General features: G+C 38.8%; 5 protein-coding genes across 10 annotated transcripts; 3 read left to right on the top strand and 2 right to left on the bottom strand.

The window, feature by feature from the left end:
- Nucleotides 1-4,900: 4,900 nt before the first annotated feature.
- Nucleotides 4,901-6,500, top strand: LOC110757692 (Acyl-CoA N-acyltransferases (NAT) superfamily protein). The gene has a single exon (XM_021959390.2). It carries the CDS (start codon nt 5,789-5,791, stop codon nt 6,365-6,367), a length of 579 nt encoding a protein of 192 aa, XP_021815082.2. The 5' UTR covers nt 4,901-5,788; the 3' UTR covers nt 6,368-6,500.
- A 216-nt stretch (nt 6,501-6,716) lies between these two features.
- Nucleotides 6,717-7,702, bottom strand: LOC110757693 (chaperonin 60 subunit beta). Its single transcript, XM_021959391.2, has 2 exons — nt 7,017-7,702; nt 6,717-6,884 (listed from the first exon to the last, which is right to left on the bottom strand). The coding sequence occupies exon 1, from the start codon at nt 7,177-7,179 to the stop codon at nt 7,030-7,032; it is 150 nt and encodes a 49-aa protein (XP_021815083.1). The 5' UTR covers nt 7,180-7,702; the 3' UTR covers nt 6,717-6,884; nt 7,017-7,029.
- A 455-nt stretch (nt 7,703-8,157) lies between these two features.
- Nucleotides 8,158-12,188, bottom strand: CPN60BETA4 (TCP-1/cpn60 chaperonin family protein). Of its 5 annotated transcripts, XM_021959392.2 has the most exons (14): nt 11,889-12,185; nt 11,684-11,809; nt 11,455-11,592; nt 11,088-11,183; nt 10,669-10,911; nt 10,356-10,590; nt 10,096-10,265; nt 9,915-9,992; nt 9,742-9,813; nt 9,547-9,651; nt 9,330-9,422; nt 9,108-9,200; nt 8,720-8,960; nt 8,158-8,610 (listed from the first exon to the last, which is right to left on the bottom strand). In XM_021959392.2, the coding sequence occupies exons 1-14, from the start codon at nt 12,039-12,041 to the stop codon at nt 8,588-8,590; spliced, it is 1,866 nt and encodes a 621-aa protein (XP_021815084.2). In that variant the 5' UTR covers nt 12,042-12,185; the 3' UTR covers nt 8,158-8,587. The 5 variants fall into 5 exon arrangements, with proteins under 5 accessions (XP_021815084.2, XP_088103757.1, XP_088103758.1 ...); XM_088247631.1 differs by having other exon boundaries at nt 10,356-10,911; nt 11,889-12,186; XM_088247632.1 differs by lacking the exon at nt 11,088-11,183.
- Nucleotides 12,189-13,322: 1,134 nt separating this feature from the next.
- On the top strand, nt 13,323-14,231 carry LOC110757765 (uncharacterized). The gene is made up of 2 exons (XM_088247534.1): nt 13,323-13,868; nt 13,998-14,231. Exons 1-2 carry the CDS (start codon nt 13,482-13,484, stop codon nt 14,130-14,132), a joined length of 522 nt encoding a protein of 173 aa, XP_088103660.1. The 5' UTR covers nt 13,323-13,481; the 3' UTR covers nt 14,133-14,231.
- Nucleotides 14,232-14,849: 618 nt separating this feature from the next.
- LOC110757691 (subtilisin-like protease) lies at nt 14,850-16,555 on the top strand. Of its 2 annotated transcripts, none has more exons than XM_088252687.1 (3): nt 14,850-15,095; nt 15,692-16,116; nt 16,226-16,555. In XM_088252687.1, the coding sequence occupies exons 2-3, from the start codon at nt 15,880-15,882 to the stop codon at nt 16,283-16,285; spliced, it is 297 nt and encodes a 98-aa protein (XP_088108813.1). In that variant the 5' UTR covers nt 14,850-15,095; nt 15,692-15,879; the 3' UTR covers nt 16,286-16,555. The 2 variants fall into 2 exon arrangements, with proteins under 2 accessions (XP_088108813.1, XP_088108811.1); XM_088252685.1 differs by having other exon boundaries at nt 14,851-15,095; nt 15,727-16,116.
- Nucleotides 16,556-19,087: the final 2,532 nt, after the last annotated feature.

Below are 19,087 nucleotides of genomic sequence, written 5' to 3'. Positions count from 1 at the left end.
ATCTCTTTAATGTGGTTTGGCAAAGATCGCGACTTTTTTGGTTATTAATTACAAGATTGGGAATCATTATATCCTCTTCTGAAGCAAGCCACACGCTGCACCTGCTTCAGCTATTAAAAGCATGTCTCATTTCATGGTACTAATCTTATGCACTTGGATAAAATAAAATAAAATATCTTATGAACTGGTTCAGGTTTAGGTGGAGAATATATTGCCAATGAGGTTTACTCTAGTGAAAAAAAGCCTTCACTTGCATATCAATAACAACGTAATAAGGCAATCAATCGGAGTTTGGGGCCCAAACTTATATATTATTAATTTTGCATTTGCATGTGCGATGTCGTCTCAGTCATTTGTTCTACATCACCAGAAGTCTCAGATTCAAACCTTCATAGCATCATTTGTGTCTCAGCCATTAGATTATCACTTGTACTAAAAGAAAGAGGATAATATATCAGACTATTAATTCATTTCATAAAAGTCAATTATTACAGAAGATTTGAATCATTAGTTCATAATTAATGGTCAGACAACAAAATTAACATATGTTGGGATGCTTCTATTTAGAGAAAGTAAAGTCACATAATAAAAGAAATCAAAATTACCTTTCTGCCCATCTTTTGTATTTTTTGTAAAATTGAAAACCCATATTTACCCTTCACTATACTGAAAACACAAGGGGCCAAAAGAAAAAAAAAAATCCATCCTTTCCCCTCTCCTTTTTCTTCCTTCCTCCGGCCGGGCCGGGCATCGCCAAATGATCATCATGAGAATTGTGTAATTGTCCAAACATTGTGACAGAAGTGAGGGCAGCTGTTTCAGCTAAATTGATTTGAAATGTCCCTGCAAGTGATTCTCTTTTGATCTAATGAAACTGGAAAAAAGTTGCTCTTCCACTACAATGTTGTCAAATATAGCATAGCAGACATGAAAAAATAGCTGCAAGAACGCTTTTTTTACACCAGTATTTTCTTTTTGTTGAATAAACGACTACATATATTCTTATTGCTTGCGTTAGATGTAAAAACTGTACCTAGTATCAAGTTACTAGAAGAGACAAAAGAAAAAAGTAAGCTTGGTTGTTGGGGAAGAAATTAAATGACCTGTTCCCCTCTCCTCATCCATTCCAATCCAATGCAAAATGCCAAGACTTTAAATTGGTAACATGCTCTGTAACTTTCGCAGGAAAAAGCTGCTCTTTCTTGATGCTGGAACAGAGAATTCAAAGAAAATTTAATTAAAAGGAACTTTTTTCAACTCTCAGAGAGAAAATACTCACCTCCCATTAGAACCAAGAGAAAATAAAAAATATATATATGTAAATATTAATATCCAATATCCAATTAATAAGAGCCCATCTGTTCCCCAAGAAAAAGCTGGTCATTATTTATAAGCTACACAGGGAAGTAATGGTTGTCTATTTCAGGTGAAAGAGCAGATGACAAGTTAGCTGGGTGCCCAATTATTTCCTACTTGTGTGCTTCACTGTTTAACCTAGCTCCAAAGATAGAATCTCTTTTTACCCCGAGAGATCTCTCTCTTTACCCCCAGAAGCTTGTCTTGTAGTGATTTAATCAGTTTGAAACAGTGAAAAATATGGGGATAGGTTTGCCAGGTGGAATACGTGCATCCTGGCAATTCAATAATGAGAGGGAAGTGAGGAGGCTTCTTCAAATGCTACTGTTGAGATGGGTTTGATTGTCCTTTTGTGTGAAAAACTGCCCTTTTTTTGTTGAAGGGAAATAATAAAGAGACAGACAGATATAAATGCATTTCCTGATAATGTTGAGAATTGCACATACAGTGATCAACATGTTATAAACACACACATTGTAGGTAGGTTCTAACTTTATACTTAATTTGTTCTCTAGCTAGTTTCCTTTGTGTGTGTGTGTCTTAATGGAGCCTTCCCAAATTGTAGGAGCTGAACCAGAGAAATGGAGTGGCAGTGAGTCTGGGTGGACAATGTATATTGGCTCCCCAATCCACACTCAAACCAATGATGTTTATCAAATTAGTGATCCCAAAGAAGGGGGTGAGAAAAACAGTGACAAGAAAGCAATTCTTGAATATTTTGATGATGATGAGAGTGATGACTCCATGGCTTCAGATGCCTCCTCTGGCCCAATAAGTAGTCATCATGAATTACTACTTCCATGTGAAGTTGGTGAAGGAGAAGGTAGGCGCAGGCAAGCAGCTAAGCAAGATCAGCATGGTAATTATTCCAAGTGTTCCTCAGGCAAGAAAGTAGGTTACAGAAAGTTGAAGAAAAGAGATGAGAGATTAGGGATCAAAGAAGAGAAAGAGGAGGAGTTGCTGCACAAGGCTGATAGTGCTGGCAGTCATGTTTGAACTTTGAAGTGCAGCATGCCCAGCAGCAGCAGCAGCCCAAGGTAAGCAAAATCAACCAGATGGTTAGAGAGAAGAAACATATCTAATTAATCATGTTCTTCTCTTCTTCTGTTTTTTCCCTCTTTTTTTTCTCATCTCTAATTAAAGTGTTTGTTTGTTTCTGCCAAATATTTTTGGTAACACAAAACAAAGCAAAATTCTAAATCCTGCTGTGTGGTTCCAAAGCTTCCACCAGTGTGAAGTGAATGTTGAGTTCATTAAGAATCCATGATATACATATTTGGCAGGGGTCATTGCACGCGCTTTTGCATCTGTCAAAGTTTCCAGGTTGCAAAACAAAAGTTCCTTCCTACTTGCTCTGTCTTCTGTGGTTCCAAAGCTTCCATCAATGTGAAATGCTGAATTAATGAAGACGCATGTTTTTCTCAACAGTATTTTTAACATTCATTGCACCAATATAAAATTAGATATGTTCCATCGATGTGAAATGTTGAATTAATGAAGACACATGTTTTTCTCAATAGTATTTTTTACATTCATTGCACCAACATAAAATTAGATATTGCTTCTCTCGTATCGTCAAGATTCTCTCAAATAAAATAAAAAAAATTAGATATTGCGGTGGTTGCTTCTCCACTAATGATTTTAAGTTTAGAAGTAGTTAAAGAATTCTAAACTCAACCATACATAAATAAATATGCATTATACATGCAATTCAATGACTAGGATTATAAATTCTTATGGAATTTCTTAGAAATTCAATGGCCGTGGCCTTCGCAAGCCTTGCCTTGTCATGTCGTGCCTTGGCCTTGGCATGCCTTGCCTTGCCTTGGCCTTTGCATGCCTTGTGTTGCCTTGCCTTGCCTTGCCATGCCGTGGCCTTGGCATGTCGTGCCTTGGCTTTGGCATTACCCCATTCAAGGCATTTTGAGAAAGTGAGGCTATTGGAAGCTTGGGATGGCGTGGCTTGCCTTTCCTTGCCTTGGCATTGCTCCCCATTCAAGGCATTTTCGAGAAAGTGAGGCTATTGGGAGCTTAGGATGGCCTTTGCATGTCGTGGCTTGCCTTTCCTTGCCTTGGCATTGCTCCCCATTCAAGACATTTTCGAGAAAGTGAGGCTATTGGAAGCTTGGCATGCCTACCCTTGCACGCAGCCTGCTCGCATCATACGCGCAGCGTGCCGACAGCATGCGCGTAGCATGCTGATTCTGTCGACATAATTTTTCAAAACCTTCAGTGGTTCCAAAGCTTCCATCAATGTGAAATGCTGAATTAATGAAGATGCATGTTTTTCTCAGTAGTATTTTTTACGTTCATTGCACCAATATAAAATTAGATATGTTCCATCAATGTGAAATGTTGAATTAATGAAGACACATGTTTATAGTATTTTTTACATTCATTGCACCAATATAAAATTAGATATTACTTCTCTCGTATAGTCGAGATACTCTCAAATAAAATAAAATAAACTAGATATTGTGGCGGTAGCTTCTCCACTAATGATTTTTTTTTTTTTTTGTCTAAACCATGAGGTGGTCCTGGATGGGCCCCAACTATGGGTGGAACCTTTAAGCCTTAACCACAACCCAGACTAATCCCCACTCACACCGGGTCGGCCCGTAAGGAGTAAAGTGTTGGCCAAAGTGGTGACTCCGTACGAGAGCAAGAATCGAACCCCTGACCTCTCTTAAGGAATGAGAGTGCCGAACCACTCACACCAACCACCTTGGTTCTCCACTAATGATTTTAAGTTTAGAAGTAGTTAAATAATTTTAAACTCAACCATACATAAATAAATATGCATTATACATGCAATCCAATGACTGAGATTAGAAATTCTTATGGAACGGTCATTGAACTTGACAAAATGACACCGTATTCCGTATCTAGAATCCAATGACTAAGATTAGAAATTCTTATGGAGCATTGTTGAGGCCCAAAAAAGTCACGGTTCGGCCCAAATAAATTCTCGACCCAATGCAATACTTTACCGAGAAGAAACCCGATTTGGGCATGCAAAGGTTCGTCATATGCGCTTGCACACATGCCACGCCAAGCAAATAAGCAACATGCCACGCTACAAGATTAAGTGGGCCCAAGCCACGCGAATGCCTGGGGCTTGCTGAGCGGGTTGTGGTATGGATGGTTATGAGTATTCACGAGGCCCATTGATGGTCCAAGGAGTGGAAGTTTTGGGCTACTTGGGAGCACCAAAACTCAAGCCCATTCCTTGAGCCCAAACATATGGGTAAGCATGAGAGAGAAAACTCAATAGCTTAGGAAAATATCCAATGGCCTGCAAACACTTGGAAAAGTCCCACATCAGCCAAAATATCCAACACCTTGATCAAATAGGTTGTTTTCCAGCAGCTTGAGCAAACTCACAGGCCGCTGAAAATAAAATACCAATAGCCCAGCCCAGCATCGTGGAAAATATCTTTGTTAAAACCATATCAAAGCCAAACCATCAAAACCGAGCAAAACCATGTGCTGATGGAAGTAAATCATCTTTTGACTAGCACCCTTACCCATTCTTTCCTCTTCAAGCTTTGGTGAGAAAACAAGAAGGAAAAGTGAGTGGCTCCTCACCCACATGGAGAAGTCCAGCTGTGTGAAGGTCTTGGAACTCCAAAAAGTTTCATGCCTACATGCTCAGGCTAGGAAGGTTTCACCAAATAAGATTAAATGAAAGAAAGTGAAGAGAAAGGGGAGGGAAGCTTGACAAAATTAAGGGTTTCCAGCGCCTATAAAAGGAGGCACTTTCTACCCAGCAAAACAACTCAGCTTGGTTGCTGCAAGCCTCCCAGCAACCATGAGAATCGATCGAAGGCAAGCATCCCCTTTGGAATCCTTCAATTTCATGCTTTGTTCTTCCATCTTCTTCCTCTATCTCATAACACACATCCAGAGAGCAAGCTTCCCTCTCATCTTCAAAACCTAGCAATTTCGTGCACTATTCATCATTCTTCCCAATTTTCCCTCCTGGCAGAACTGTTCCAATGCTTGACAGAGCTTTCGTCAAGCTGCCGAAAAATCACTTAAGCCACCCATTGCCCTCTCCTTGTCTCCTTCTCCCTACCCTTTCGAAGCACACTTGGGGTTTGATTCTCGAACTCAGACACAAGGGGCGATTCCAGCCATTTTCTCTTTACAGCAGCCCAGGCCCATTCGTCAAGCTGCTAGAACGAAAAAGACCCCCACAAGCATTTTCCAGATATTATTGATACGTTTTCCTTTTTCTTTTCTTTTGGTCAGTGAACTTGACAAACCGACACCGTTTAAGGGCCCTTCATGCCTCCACTATTACGTATCTTGAAACGGCGACGCACAACAACAATTCCAACACTCAAACACTGTACAACGCATCCATACAAAAACCCAATGGTGGCGTCACTCATGGGAGACAAACTGTTATCTCATCATCTTCTAAAACATGCTCCTACGTGGCACAATCTCCGCTCCCCTCTCTTGTCTCCGCCTCAGAAGCACCACCACCTCCACTCCCCCTTTAAACGTCTCCGTTTCGCGGCGCACTTCAACCACCACCAACAACTACTCAATCTCCGACCAAGACCTCGACTCCCGAGGCTTCCTCCTCCACCGCACGATCGCGGAGCTCAACATGGACCACCTCAACAAGGTCTTCGTGGCGGTCGGGTTTCCGAAGCGGGATCCGGATAAGATCCGAACGGCGCTGGAGCACACCGATGCGCTGCTGTGGATGGAGTACAGGAAGACGAAGAGGCCTGTGGCGTTTGCTAGGGCGACAGGGGACGGCGTTTTCAACGCAATCATATGGGACGTGGTGGTGGACCCCTCGTTTCAGGGGCTGGGGCTGGGGAAGGCGGTGATGGAGAGGTTGGTGGAGGAGTTGGTGGCGAAAGGGATTTGTAATATTGCGTTGTATTCGGAGCCCCGGGTTCTCGGGTTTTACAGGCCCTTGGGCTTTGTGGCGGATCCGGATGGGATCCGGGGAATGGTGTACTCCAGAAAACCCAAAAGGAAGACATAAATATTCACTGTTTGTTTTGGTTGATAAATATTCATTTGATAGGTTAATTGTAAGATTTCTTTTGTTTGGTAAATATTAATGGTAAAGATAAGCAGCAAAGCACAGGCCATTACAGAAATTCTGTGCTTTTTTCTGGATTGTTGTATCTCTCATTGATTGTTTCTTGTCTTCCTCCCGAAGAAGAAAGCCTTGTGTAGTTTTTGAATTTTTGCAAACAAGCAATTTGGCTCATGATTCTACTGATGGAAAATCATTAGTTGTTGTTGCAGAAAACTATGAAATCATGTAACTTGTGGCAGCTGCCTCAGGGTAGGGGAAATTCACCCAGACAAAAGAGAAGAGAATGATCTGACCCAAAAAAATGAAGAAGAGAATTTTATTGAATCCAACAAAAATACTTCATAGCAAGAGCTACAGTTGAATCGAATCATAGCTTATTGCCAAGCATGAACGGTTCAGGCAACCCATATAGGAAAAATGCGTCAAATTTGCCAATCGAAAGACAAACAAGCACCATCTGTCAAATCATTAACACCATCAATCAAACGAAAGATTTCATTTTGATGAAGTTGACAGCATAATTGAAGGACTTGATAAAGGCCCAGAACAAGATTGATGTAGCTGACGAAATCTGAATTGGAAATTTTACCTTGAGTGAAGGATCAAGATACGTCCCTGGCGGTTTGCAAGAAAGCAGCAGAGCAAAGAATAGAAGCAATAAACGCAAAAATTCCCAAACCGATCATCAGAGAAATCCCTGCCACCGCCAAATCCAATAGGCTCTGGATGCTCAAACCCATCAAGAACATCATTTTCCCACTTCTTGCTTATATTTGAAATGGATTTTTCTAAACTCAGCTTGTAAAAGAATTGTGTAGAAGAAACCCAGGTGTCTCTACCTACATTTAAGGCTGAGAAGGCGAGGACAGAACAAAGGAACAACAAAAGGAGAGAGAAGGATCAACGACGAACGTAAGGCAACAAAATTACAAAGAAATGTTTCGGGAATTGGGAAGAGGCTCTTCCACTTTTGGGGATGGTGTATATTGTGATGCTGTTGCAGTTGCACGTGTCTTCCTCGCCTTACAGTTACATTACAGAGAAGGGTTGCTGCTGTTCTGTTTTTCTGGGCTTTGGTCTTTTTGGGTTTTCAACTGGGCTTACAAGAAGAATGTATAAACAAAAAAAAACTTTTAAATGGAAGTAAAAATAATGTTAACAAGAATTTAATTTTATAAAATGTTGACGAAATCAATAAAAGCTGGAAAAATGACGAGGATCAGAAACCAGTCGGTGAGGTTGTTTTTGGTGCCCACTTGGCTTTTGTTGTTATTACAGACCGGTGGGCTTGCTGAGATATAACACCTGCCTTTTCTTGTTGATGTTCATACTTCGGCATTCAAAGCTATTTTCAGTCTTATCTCATCTCCATCTCATTGGAACATGTATCAAACATTTGATGGCAAGTAGGCTAACCGATCAGGCAGTGAGTTCGCCTCTGCATCCAACTTCAAATTTCTTTCCTCGTAAATTAAATTAATTTAAAGTAATTTAAACTATCACTTGTATTGGAAAAACATTTCATGCGATTTGGCACTATTTCGGCCACTGCATTTTACTCTTTCTTTTACTGGGGCTGTTTTTTATTCACTTATTTAGTCAAAGAAGGCACTATTTACTGTGTTGAGAATTTAATGATTTTATCCACAACGGTTTGGATGCAGTGCTTCACTTGTTTATCATATTTATGCTGTGTATGTCCCATGAAATCTCACTCTTATAAGCTCAAGTTGTGCAACCTTAAAATCACAGAGGATTTTGATAAATTTGATCGTGGACAAAGAATGAATTCCTATTACATGTCAATCTTGTACCGCAAACAATCTAGTTATGGACCTTGTATGAACATGGTAGGACGCCTCTGGTCGGTCTTACATACAATGTGTAAAAAGAAAATTTCCTATTAACAGCTAGTCATTTGTTTCTTGTAAATTTACAAAACAGGCAACCACCTTATCTTGCTGCATTGCGTTTCAGAGTAGTAGCATTCTTGCCCCCAATGCGAACTTCATGTAATTTTGAAGCCATCCACTTGATGTGCAGTAGCTGAATTATGAACAGCTATCTTATTTCATGGCTCTTTCATGACCCCTTCAACTTTGCTCAGATAGATGAAATCAGGGTTTTGTGGGCTGCATCAGTATAGCCATCATCTGCCATCTAAAGGCCAAATGGTCCAGCACCTGAATGATCAGATGTTTGAATTCATTATCACTTCAACAGTCCCAATATATCAAAGTGAAACAGGAAAATCAGAGAAACAAAACCCTTTGTTTGGAAGGCAGGAACTACCTGAGTTTGGCATGGACATGGACATTGGTGTTGGCCTTCTTCTTGGGATATTGGGCAGGTCTGGTGGCATTCTTCTTGGAATGTTGGGCAGTTCTGGTGGCATTCTTCTTGGGATATTGGGCAGCTTTGGTGGCCTTCTTCTTGGAAAGGGCTGTGTTTCCTTAATGTCGACTACAACAGCGTCGGATGTCAGAAAAGTTTTGGCGACTGATGCTGCATGCTCCAAACAACATCTAACAACCTGTCCAATTTTTGATAGGGAACTGTGACTGCTTTACATTTTCACTCCAGACTATATTGCATAGCATATTTTAACATGCATGATCCCAGGTTATATATGTCATGAAGTGTTGAAGTTTTCTTCAAAAGACATTAAATATTACAATACCTTCGATGGATCCATGATCCCAGCTTTCATTAGGTCTTCGTAACAGTCTTTCGCAGCATTATATCCATACCCCATATTATCGTTAGATAGAATCTGCAAAATTTAACAAGTCTCAACAGAGGAGTTTGTTTGATCAAATATATCTGGTCTGGTCATAAAGCGTGAAGTGCATAAAGTCTAAAATTACGTTTTAAGAAGATAATGCATTTAACATGCAGAGACCTTCTCAACTACAACATTTCCATTTACACCTGCATTTTTTGCTATCAGTTTTGCAGGATAGCTTAAAGCTCTCTTGAAGATTTCTGCTCCGATCTGCGCACAGTAGATATAAGATCACAATGGTTATGAAAGCTTAGTGGAGACAAATAGAACAGTATGAAAACATGCATAAGTAAATTGAGATAATATTTTATTGAAATATCTGAGATAAGCGTACCCTCTGTTCTTCATTATCCAAAAGTTCTTTAATACCATCCACCTTTTTGGAGAGCCTCAAAAGACTGCAGCCACCACCAACTACAACACCTTCTTCAATTGCTGCCTATATTATGAGCCTGGTTAGAAATCAACCATTTGCTAATGGCATTCAACTTCTTGTCAAAATAGTAACAGCAAGCAAGAAGCTACCTACCTTGGTCGCATTCAAAGCATCTTCGATTCTAAGTTGTTTATCTTTTAACTCAACTTGTGTTTGTGCTCCTACCTACGATTCAATTATTAAAACCAAATACATCATCTGGAAAGAAAGCCAGTCTTCAGACATTCAGATTATAAAGATGCTGAGTGCATTAAATTTTCCATTACCTGCAGAATAGCAATTCTCCCTGATAATCTTGCTATTCTTTCATTTAATATCTTCTTTTGAAATTCTTCTTCAGTGTTCTGAAAAACAAATATTAGAGTGTGTATTGATCAGAGAATACTACCAATATGTTCATTCTACACTTGAGCACCAAAGAAGAGTACCAAGAGATGTTGAATGTACCTCAACAAGCTTTTGTATCTGAGAAACCCTCTTTTCTACAGCTTCTCGAGTGCTACCATCGGTAACTATCAATGTAGAATCCTTAGTTATCACAACCTTAGTAGCAGTACCCAAAACCTCCTTGCCAGCATCTTCTAGGATAATCCCCATCTCATCTCTTACTACAGTTCCTGCAAAATACAAGCAAAGCCAAAATGAAGATTGTGAAGAAGGGTAATGGAGTTAATTAGATATCTAAACTTTGGTGTTTAGCCTACTACCTCCAGTCAAGATGGCAATGTCATCTAAGTAGTGGCTTTTGCGCTCACCGAAGGCAGGAGCTTTAATAGCAGCTGCTTTCAGCACACCTCTGAGTTTGTTTCTAATTACTGGAGCTAGAGCTTCCTGCTCAATGACCTCTGCAACTATCACAATTGGATACTTTTCTTGCACCGCATTGTCCAATAATTTAAACATCTCCTTGGGGTTTGTAATTTTCTTGTCGACCAAAAGTAACTGCAACCAACGAAGTTTATGACCTCTAATTACTTCATAGGAGAATATGTCAGCCTGTATGTAATTTATAGTTCTTACCTTACAGTTTTCAAACTCCACTATCCTTCTTCTTCTATCAGTGACAAAGTAAGGGGATAAGTATCCACGATCAAACTGCATTCCTTCCACAATTTGTAGATTGTTCTCTGTACTTTTCCCTTGTTCAATAGTAACCACACCCTTCTTTCCTACTTGAAGAAGAGCCTCATAAATCATATTCCCCACTGCATAATCATTGCCTGCACTAACTGCAGCAACATGTGCAAGCTCATGATCCTCAATCTGCATAGTAAAATATGTCATAGGCTGCAAGCTGAATTAATTACAAAATATTGTGTAAAATGCTCTTTACAGCCTAATGTAATGTTTCTGCTATACTTTTAGTCATGGTTTTGAATAATATCTCCAGAGTTTGCAATCTTTCAAACAATTAGAAGAAGATAAACAAACTTGGGTACCTCTCTGGACATCAATTTGAGTTCAGAAACGAGGGCTACCACAGTTTTCTCAATGCCACGAGCAATTTGAATGGGGTTCATGCCAGCTGCAGTAACCTAGAAGAAAGTTTATGTACAATACAAAAATGTTGCCAGAGCTTAACTGAATGCTTGCTCGCGTTATAGCAGAGGATATGTTTTATTCCCACACAAACTAGTACCACTATTAGAAATTAAAATCGGTCGATAAGAACATAAGCCACTTCACAAACTATCGATAAGCCTCCGTGGCCATACTAAATAAGTACAAAGATACAACTTAGCACATGAAGAAGTACTTTCCTTCTTCTAGTCAATAGACAAGCTATAAATGACATGACATTCATACCTTCACACCTTCAGCGATTAAGCCATGAGCAAGAATTACAGCTGTAGTGGAACCATCTCCAGCCAGATCATTTGTTTTTGCACCAGCTTGTCTCACCAATTTCACTCCAACATTCTCCACAGGGTCCTCCAACTCAATCTTAACAAAGGATGAAAAACAGAACCAGTTAAGAAAAGTAACCAAATATCAAAAACCCCAATAAGGTTAAATTGGATAAAATAATCAAGACCTGTTTGAGGACAGTTTCACCGTCATTGACTATCTTGGGAGGTCCATACTTATTCTGCAGCACCACATTCCTTCCCTTTGGGCCCAACGTAACCCCAACCAGCTCTGCCACCATGTCCACGCCTGCCTGCACCACCACCAAATCAACCATCAACCCACTTCATATTATGCCAAGCAAACAAAAACCCAGTTGCTTAAAAGGGTACCAGCAGCTTCTTTGTGGCTGAACCGTCGTGGTTAAAGATGAGATCTTTGGCTACGCCTTTTGAGTGTACAGCAGAAGGTACTGAAGAAATCCTTTTGGGCAGTGTTGGGTTGGTGAGGGAGAAAGAAGAGATGGGAGTTGGAGAAAATGCCATCGTTGAAAACTTGGATTCACCAGTTGAACCTTATTTGAACGCCGGAGTTTGGTCCTGCAAATATCATTTGAAGTTTGGAGATAACTTTGAAGATAGTTTTGATGAAGTTTTGGAGGATAAGAGGAGAGAGTTCTAACGGGAAAAAGAGAAAAAATCTTGGAACTTATTTTGGCGCTATCTCAAAGCCAACTAACTGTACACACGTAACGGGGCCATAGCTTAAGCCGGCCCCAATAAGAAAGTCACTGGTAAACCCAGCCCATTTGAGCCCCTGTCGTGTTAACTGAGTGTCTGCTGTAAATTAATCTCATTTACTAGTCGGGGTATAGAACCTTGATAGCAAATAGACGGTTTCACTGTCATGACCAACTAGTCTAACCCACAACTACATTATATATATTTTTGTGTTTGCATCAACAAAATCACTTGATTATTATTATGGGGAATATAACCAAAGAGAGTTTCTAATTTTCTAAGATCAAAGCCATGCATGAGTATACAGTCAACGGGCCTCGATTGCATAATCTGTCTAATAACAAGTAACAAGGTGACGCACGATCTTTTTATAATGATGATTTATATTTTATTGATAACATAGAATAGAATAGAAGGGGCTTCATGTTTCCCGCAAAAGCTCTCTGATTTATGTAGTTTTAATGCCGAATTATCCACCATGTTCCTGGGGTTTCCCATCTTCTTATGTTAGCCTTGTAATTTCTGGAAAATGTGGTAATGAAAAGTGGAAGATCCTTTTAAATCATTCTACATTAACATAGCATTTGACCCCCGAGGGGACAAGGCTCTTCAACAAAATCAAAACTTTGTATTTGCTTGTCTGGGATCAATGGATTTCAACGTGGTTATGAATCATGATGTTCCTTTCGATATTCAAATTCGTTATGTTTTATAAAGGACTTGTAATTCAAGTGGTGAACAATATTTATCTATGCATCATAATGATTTCTAATTTCGATTCGCCCATCTCCGATATCACTTATATATATCTTTTATGTGCAATTGTAAGCTTTAAGTGTAGTGATATTTTTGTTTGTAACCCTCATGAAAACCAACAAATTATATATAAACCTAAGAAAAATAAGAGAGCAAATGATTCTGTGATGCAAATGACCAATGGGTCCCCAACATCAACAGGTGTCATCACATGCAGCAAAAGAGCACGTGATTTCATCTTACATCCGGTACACAGTTGCATAGGAAGAGTACAGCTAGCTTCCTATATCACCCAAACAAAAAACTACACTTATTATCAGACTGGGAAGAAACGCTTCTCAATGATGTCCTTAAATGGTGATTTTTCCTAGGAAGAAAAATGAGAGAGAGAGATGAGCATTGAGCTGATATGGGTAATGGCAACGTTTTGACTTTCTGCACTCTACAGGCTGCTGCTGCTGCTGCACAATTATAACATCAAATCAATCAATGCTCATTCATGGCATTTTGGCACCCTCCTTCTCCTCCAAACTCGAAAGACAGAATCATCACTCCATATCATTGCCATTTACTCTGCCTGCCTGCCTGCCCCTCTCTCTCTCTCTAACAAGTCAAAACACTCAAAACCCAATTTACAGCCTTCAGTTCTTTCTTCTCCATCTGTTCTTTATAAAGGAGACACACAGAGCTTTTTTAATCTGTTATTTAAAGCTTGAGATGAAAACAATGGCAAATGGGCTCACTTTGATTTTCCTTTTGGGTTTTCTACTTCTGTTGTCAAGGGCAGAAGCCAGATCAATGCCTGCTGCCTCCATTTTACCTGAGTCTGATCCAAATGCTTCTTCTTCCAATATTCCCATCAGATCATCACCTATTGTAAGTTCCCTTTTGATCCCTTCTCCAATTCATCTCTTGTTGATTCACAAAATTAGAAATATGGTGTTGATGACTAGTCTGTTTTTAAAGTTTTTAACTTTATTGTGGTCTCTGTTTTTTAATTTGTAGGAGGAACCAAGCCTGGATGTGGATGATGATGATGCTTGCAAGGGTTTAAACAGTGAAGAGTGTTTGATCAGAAGGTCCATGGTTGCTCACACAGACTATATCTACACACAAGACATCAGCTCTACTGGACCATGATACTAAAATATAATATATTTTCTCTTCACTAGCTAGTCACTGTATTTTATAAATTTTTGCTGCATCCTGTAATGAAGGAAACTCATGTTTTGTGTTTAAGTTGATCAATGATGTGTTTCACACTACATCCCAGACCTAGCTCAAATGAAAAACCAAAGTCAAAGTTATGTTTGTTTGTGTGTACCAGTCCAGAGCAAATTCATTCTGTAAGACCTGTAAATTGAGGGCTCAAAGGCCTAGTTCAAGAATGGGCTCTTTCCACTGGACACCACTAACCAGGTCCTCAATAAAGAATTGGGGCTGTGTTGGAGTCGGTCTACGGTGAGGTGTCATATATAGAACATAGATATGAAGTTTCATATTTGCCATATAATTCATCTTAATGGTAACTTTGCTTAAATTTAATGAAATGATAGTCACATGAAGGGTATTTACTATAGAATTTTGTGGCTGTGTCATGTCATGGATCTAGGTTTGGTGGTTCGGACTAAGTTAGACTATTTCAATTAAAATTGACAAGAGTTATATCCGTCGTTAAATTAGACAATCATCCAATATATTATATCTTACAAATTATAAGGACCGACTTGAACTTAACTCCAATTCAATCCAAACCGATTCACCAAAGACGTGTGTTAGGTTAGGTGTCAAATGAGAAGCGGAGGGATAAGTCTGTTACGAACCTAACCGACAGAATATACAAAAAACGAATATGAATAAATAATAAATATGTGGCAGCTATCAATTGGGCTGTTCTATGCAACCCGTGCAAGCTAGCGCAACCGAATCAAAAAGATTTCCTAGGCTCCGCTCAACCGAACCCTCCTCGTTCTATTTGCGGCCTCCTCGTAGCTCTCCGCTCTTTCACTCCGTCTATCGGCCATCACAGTTCTGCATACTCGTGAGCTTAGTTGGTCATCTTCGTTTCTGTATCGATTGCTCATCTCCGTTCTCTGCAATCGGGTAATTTTTCGTCAGGCTTGTTGTCCTTGTTACTGTTGATCCCAATTTTTATTTATACTTTATAGCTTATGTATTTGTAATTCGATTTGATTTATATGAAATTGTGTGTTTGAATGATGTAGCTCATCTGATCGGTGTCGGTGTGGGTCTGATTTATCTGTTGTTTGTTTACTGAAACTTTTCTTCGTTTTGTTCCATTTGGCCATTGAAATTGCAACTCCCGAAGAGTGAAGCGTATGTTAATCTGAGATGGATAGCACATCCATACGTAATCTTAATTTAATTGAATCTGGGCATTGTCAATTTGTGCTTTTTTCTTAGGAAATATGAAAGCAAAGCTCTTGCAATGCAATGCACTCTCTTGAAAAAAATGCAGTTCCAAAGATAGGCTTTATGCTTGTTTATGCATCAGCAATACTTGATATGCAAATGATATGAAATCATATTCACGTTATGCATCAAAGTTGTTATTTTTATAGAAGTAGTTCTTATTTCACATATTTAGGTTATGTCTAATGGTCCCAACATATCTCTAGTTCCCTGCCTCAAACAATGTCTGCTTGCGCTTTCATCTTGACTCGCGTTTTAATACGCAGCCTGGTGGCTATTTGATTTCTTAATCCTCAAGCAGGACTGAAATGATCAAGGCTCAGTGTTCGTTCTGAAACTAACCGCAAAGGTTTGGAATTTGCAAATATTGACAAGGAGGTGCAGAGCAGGGAGATCAAAAACCCTAAGCCCCCAATCAGCAAAATAGGATACAAAACGCTACAACTCCAAAGCAATGACAACCACTTGGAGGAGAAGATTGGGAAATGTGAGGTCGTTTGTAGGGAATTCGATGGGAGGCCTAAGAGGAGGAAGCAACCTGGCCTCGTGGGTGGTGGCTGGGACCTTAGCCTACTTCCTTTGGGTTAAGCCCTCACAGGACCTCAAGCGAGAACAACAGGAAAGGGCTGCTTTGGCCTCTGCGGATCCACATGCCTATGTAGAGAAAAGGAAACCTGTTCCTGATCCTCAGGTATTGTTCCTTGCAACTCGTCCACATCCGAGTTTATGATATTCCAAGTGCATATAATTGAATTTCTCATTTCCTTGTTGGTTGATTAGAATTTTGAATTGTTTTTCAGGAGACTGGTTTGATATACGGAAATAAGAATAGAACTCGAAAACCAAAACCGGAGGAATGACTTGAGACTTGTAAGTTAACAAGTTACACTATAATAGCGTTGTTGTCTTAAGTAGCAGAATTATCAATCTGGTTTTTGTAATTGTAATGTTTATTTGTGGAATGTTAGCCTGAAATATCTTTGTATATCTTGCAATAAACTGTATACAAGTCCAATTTTGAAGACTTGTTAGCTTACGGTTCTACAAATATGACCTGACCAGAAAAGTTAAAGCTTGGGGGTCATTTCATTTCTTTGAGTATGAAAACATGTTGGCTGTTTTGACATCAATGTCTGGATGATAAAATTTAGAAAAACATCAATAATTGGCATATTAAAAAACCAACAATAACCACTTTGTTTCCTCTCAAATTTCAATTCCGCATGACAACTAAAAACAAATTGCAGATACACACTGTAAAGAGTTGAGAGTGCCTTCAAACTCTTTTAAGAATTTGGGAATGTTACTCCTAGCGAAATTCGTTCGTTCTCCCTGCGCATCATCGCTTGATGCTTCAAGGGATGCATGCTTCCATTACTCCATGCCTGCTGCAAGTCAATGTGCAAGGGAAGGGACCATATAAGTCGTCATCGGTGATTGTTAACTTTTGTTTAGTTTTTATATCGTCAAAGTTGAAGGGAAAAGCAAACTTCAGCCCTCTTAGAAGGTGTTGCCAAGTAGCATATTTGCTGCACAATTAATTGCTTCACGTGGTCTAATTTGCATTTCAGTTATAAAACGTTTTTCTGATTAGGGTTTTGGTGGAAAGATTTGGGTTGACATCTTTGTAGCCTTTGGTTGGGACTTAGAAAAATCCAACATGATTGTGACTAGATTCTCCGTCTCTTGTTCTTTAGAGTCTCATCGTTATGATGAAACTTGTTTTCTCAAATATGTGGAATTGTTGTTCAATTTAATGATACGAGTTGCCCGCTTTCTTTATTAGGACACTAAACGTGGTTAAAAATTGTTAGGTCAGTTGTCAAACTTGGCGCACGGCAGTTTTAGTGGAATGCACTTTGGATGTGTGTGTTGGGACCAAACTTAGATGTCCAAAAAGTTTTATAAAACTAAGGACATGCTAATGCAGCTGGGTCGGAAAATGGTTAAACATTTGCCGTAAACTACAAGGATAACATATTCAACTGGAGTTGTTTGGACGTACACAATTAAGGATAACTTGGATAACATATTAAAGTGGAGTTCAATCGTCCTTTATGTGATAAAGGAAATGTCTCCATTACTTTGTATGACTCTACCTTCCAGGTAGCACTGATATGTGCAAAATCATATTTGGAAGTGCTCTTATATTTTGATATCACCTGCAGTGGAGTAGTTAGAAATTTTGTTAAATAGGGTCAACTTTAAACAATTATGATAATCTCGTTGTAACATTGGATGAAAATTAGAGAACGATCCATAGATCTTTTTTAATTACTTAAAAAAAGGAGTTCTCATAAACACATGATATCTCAACTACATAATTTATAATATGAAATAAAGAAGATGAAAACACCATTTTATGAGATAGAGATGCTACAAGTAGAAAGTGTCAACCGTAGACACGTCAAAAACACTTTAGAATGGTCAAAATGTTCTTTCAAAGAAGAAACTTGAAATGGTAGGAGGGTTAGCTGACCCTCCTAGGTCTTTAGTTGGCACCGCCAGTGATCACTTGTTAAGTGTTAGGGCATCTTTCGTGATTTGAATTGGAGAGGATAACACTAATTCAATGATGTGTTTGACATTACACATAAGTAAAAGACTGAATTAATTTAAATATACTATTACATGGCCTAGTAAAATATACATAATCTCATCCAACTGAGGTGAGATTATTTATCTTACTACGTTTGGGGCTTGCAGGATAACACATATCCAATCCAAGTTGCTTTTGGGCAGCCAAACGTAGCCAAACATTCGACTATGATTATGAATCTTATTTAGTTATATAATTTAGCCTACCAAACGAAGTCTTAAATAAAGTTATATCACGGTAATTGTTTTATACCTAACGAAATCTAGATTTGGGGGATCAAATAAAAAATTATTTAAAAATTGTATATATGAATGTCTGTCATCAATGTTTTTTTTTTTTTCCACTGATGGTAAATTCAAAGGTTTCTTTTTCATTGTCGCAGTAGCAGCACTGGTGACTGGTCTCTATTTGTCAACTATAATTATTAGACGAAAATAAAAACACGTTTAACTTATCTATTTGGTTTGGTTTATCCCATTCTTCTTATCTCATTGTCACAAGTTTTTTTCTCCTCACTTTCATTTTTCTTTTCATATCTATCAGTCTCTGAAGGTCAAAAAACTGCACAGCAGCTGTTTGATTGAATGGCCCACACAAAAGATCAAAAGTAAGATTTGAAGATGTTTGTGTTTTGTGCTAATATATCCTTTGCCTTACCTTCTGTATAAACTGCTGCTTAAACATTAGGATTTATGACTGAATATATTGAATATTCTCATGCAATACGATCACATATATACTATGAGGGGGTAGAGGCCTGGCTCAGGCTGGAGGGTATATATATATATATAGAGCTTCTATTGAGGGATCTCTCAAATAAGCTTATTTGAAGGACATTTTTGTAGGGCCCACTCAATATTGTATTTCACTAATCCAAACCGTCTATTTTGTAGATACTCATTCAAATATCATCTCTACAAAAAATCACTTGAATCCGATATCATTTGACAACTCAATTGAATTATTGAAATTTTAGTACTTTCTTGAAGCACCGTGTTCATTGATTTTCTAGGACACAATTGGATATCGAAACGGTTTCCGATTTGTCTAATTTTTTGTAAAG

This window comes from Prunus avium, chromosome 1 (genome assembly GCF_965620075.1).
Source record: "Prunus avium chromosome 1, drPruAviu1.hap1.1, whole genome shotgun sequence".
Lineage (NCBI taxonomy): Eukaryota > Viridiplantae > Streptophyta > Magnoliopsida > Rosales > Rosaceae > Prunus > Prunus avium.
Note: the sequence above shows the minus strand (reverse complement) of the source record. Positions and strands in the feature narration are given on the sequence as shown.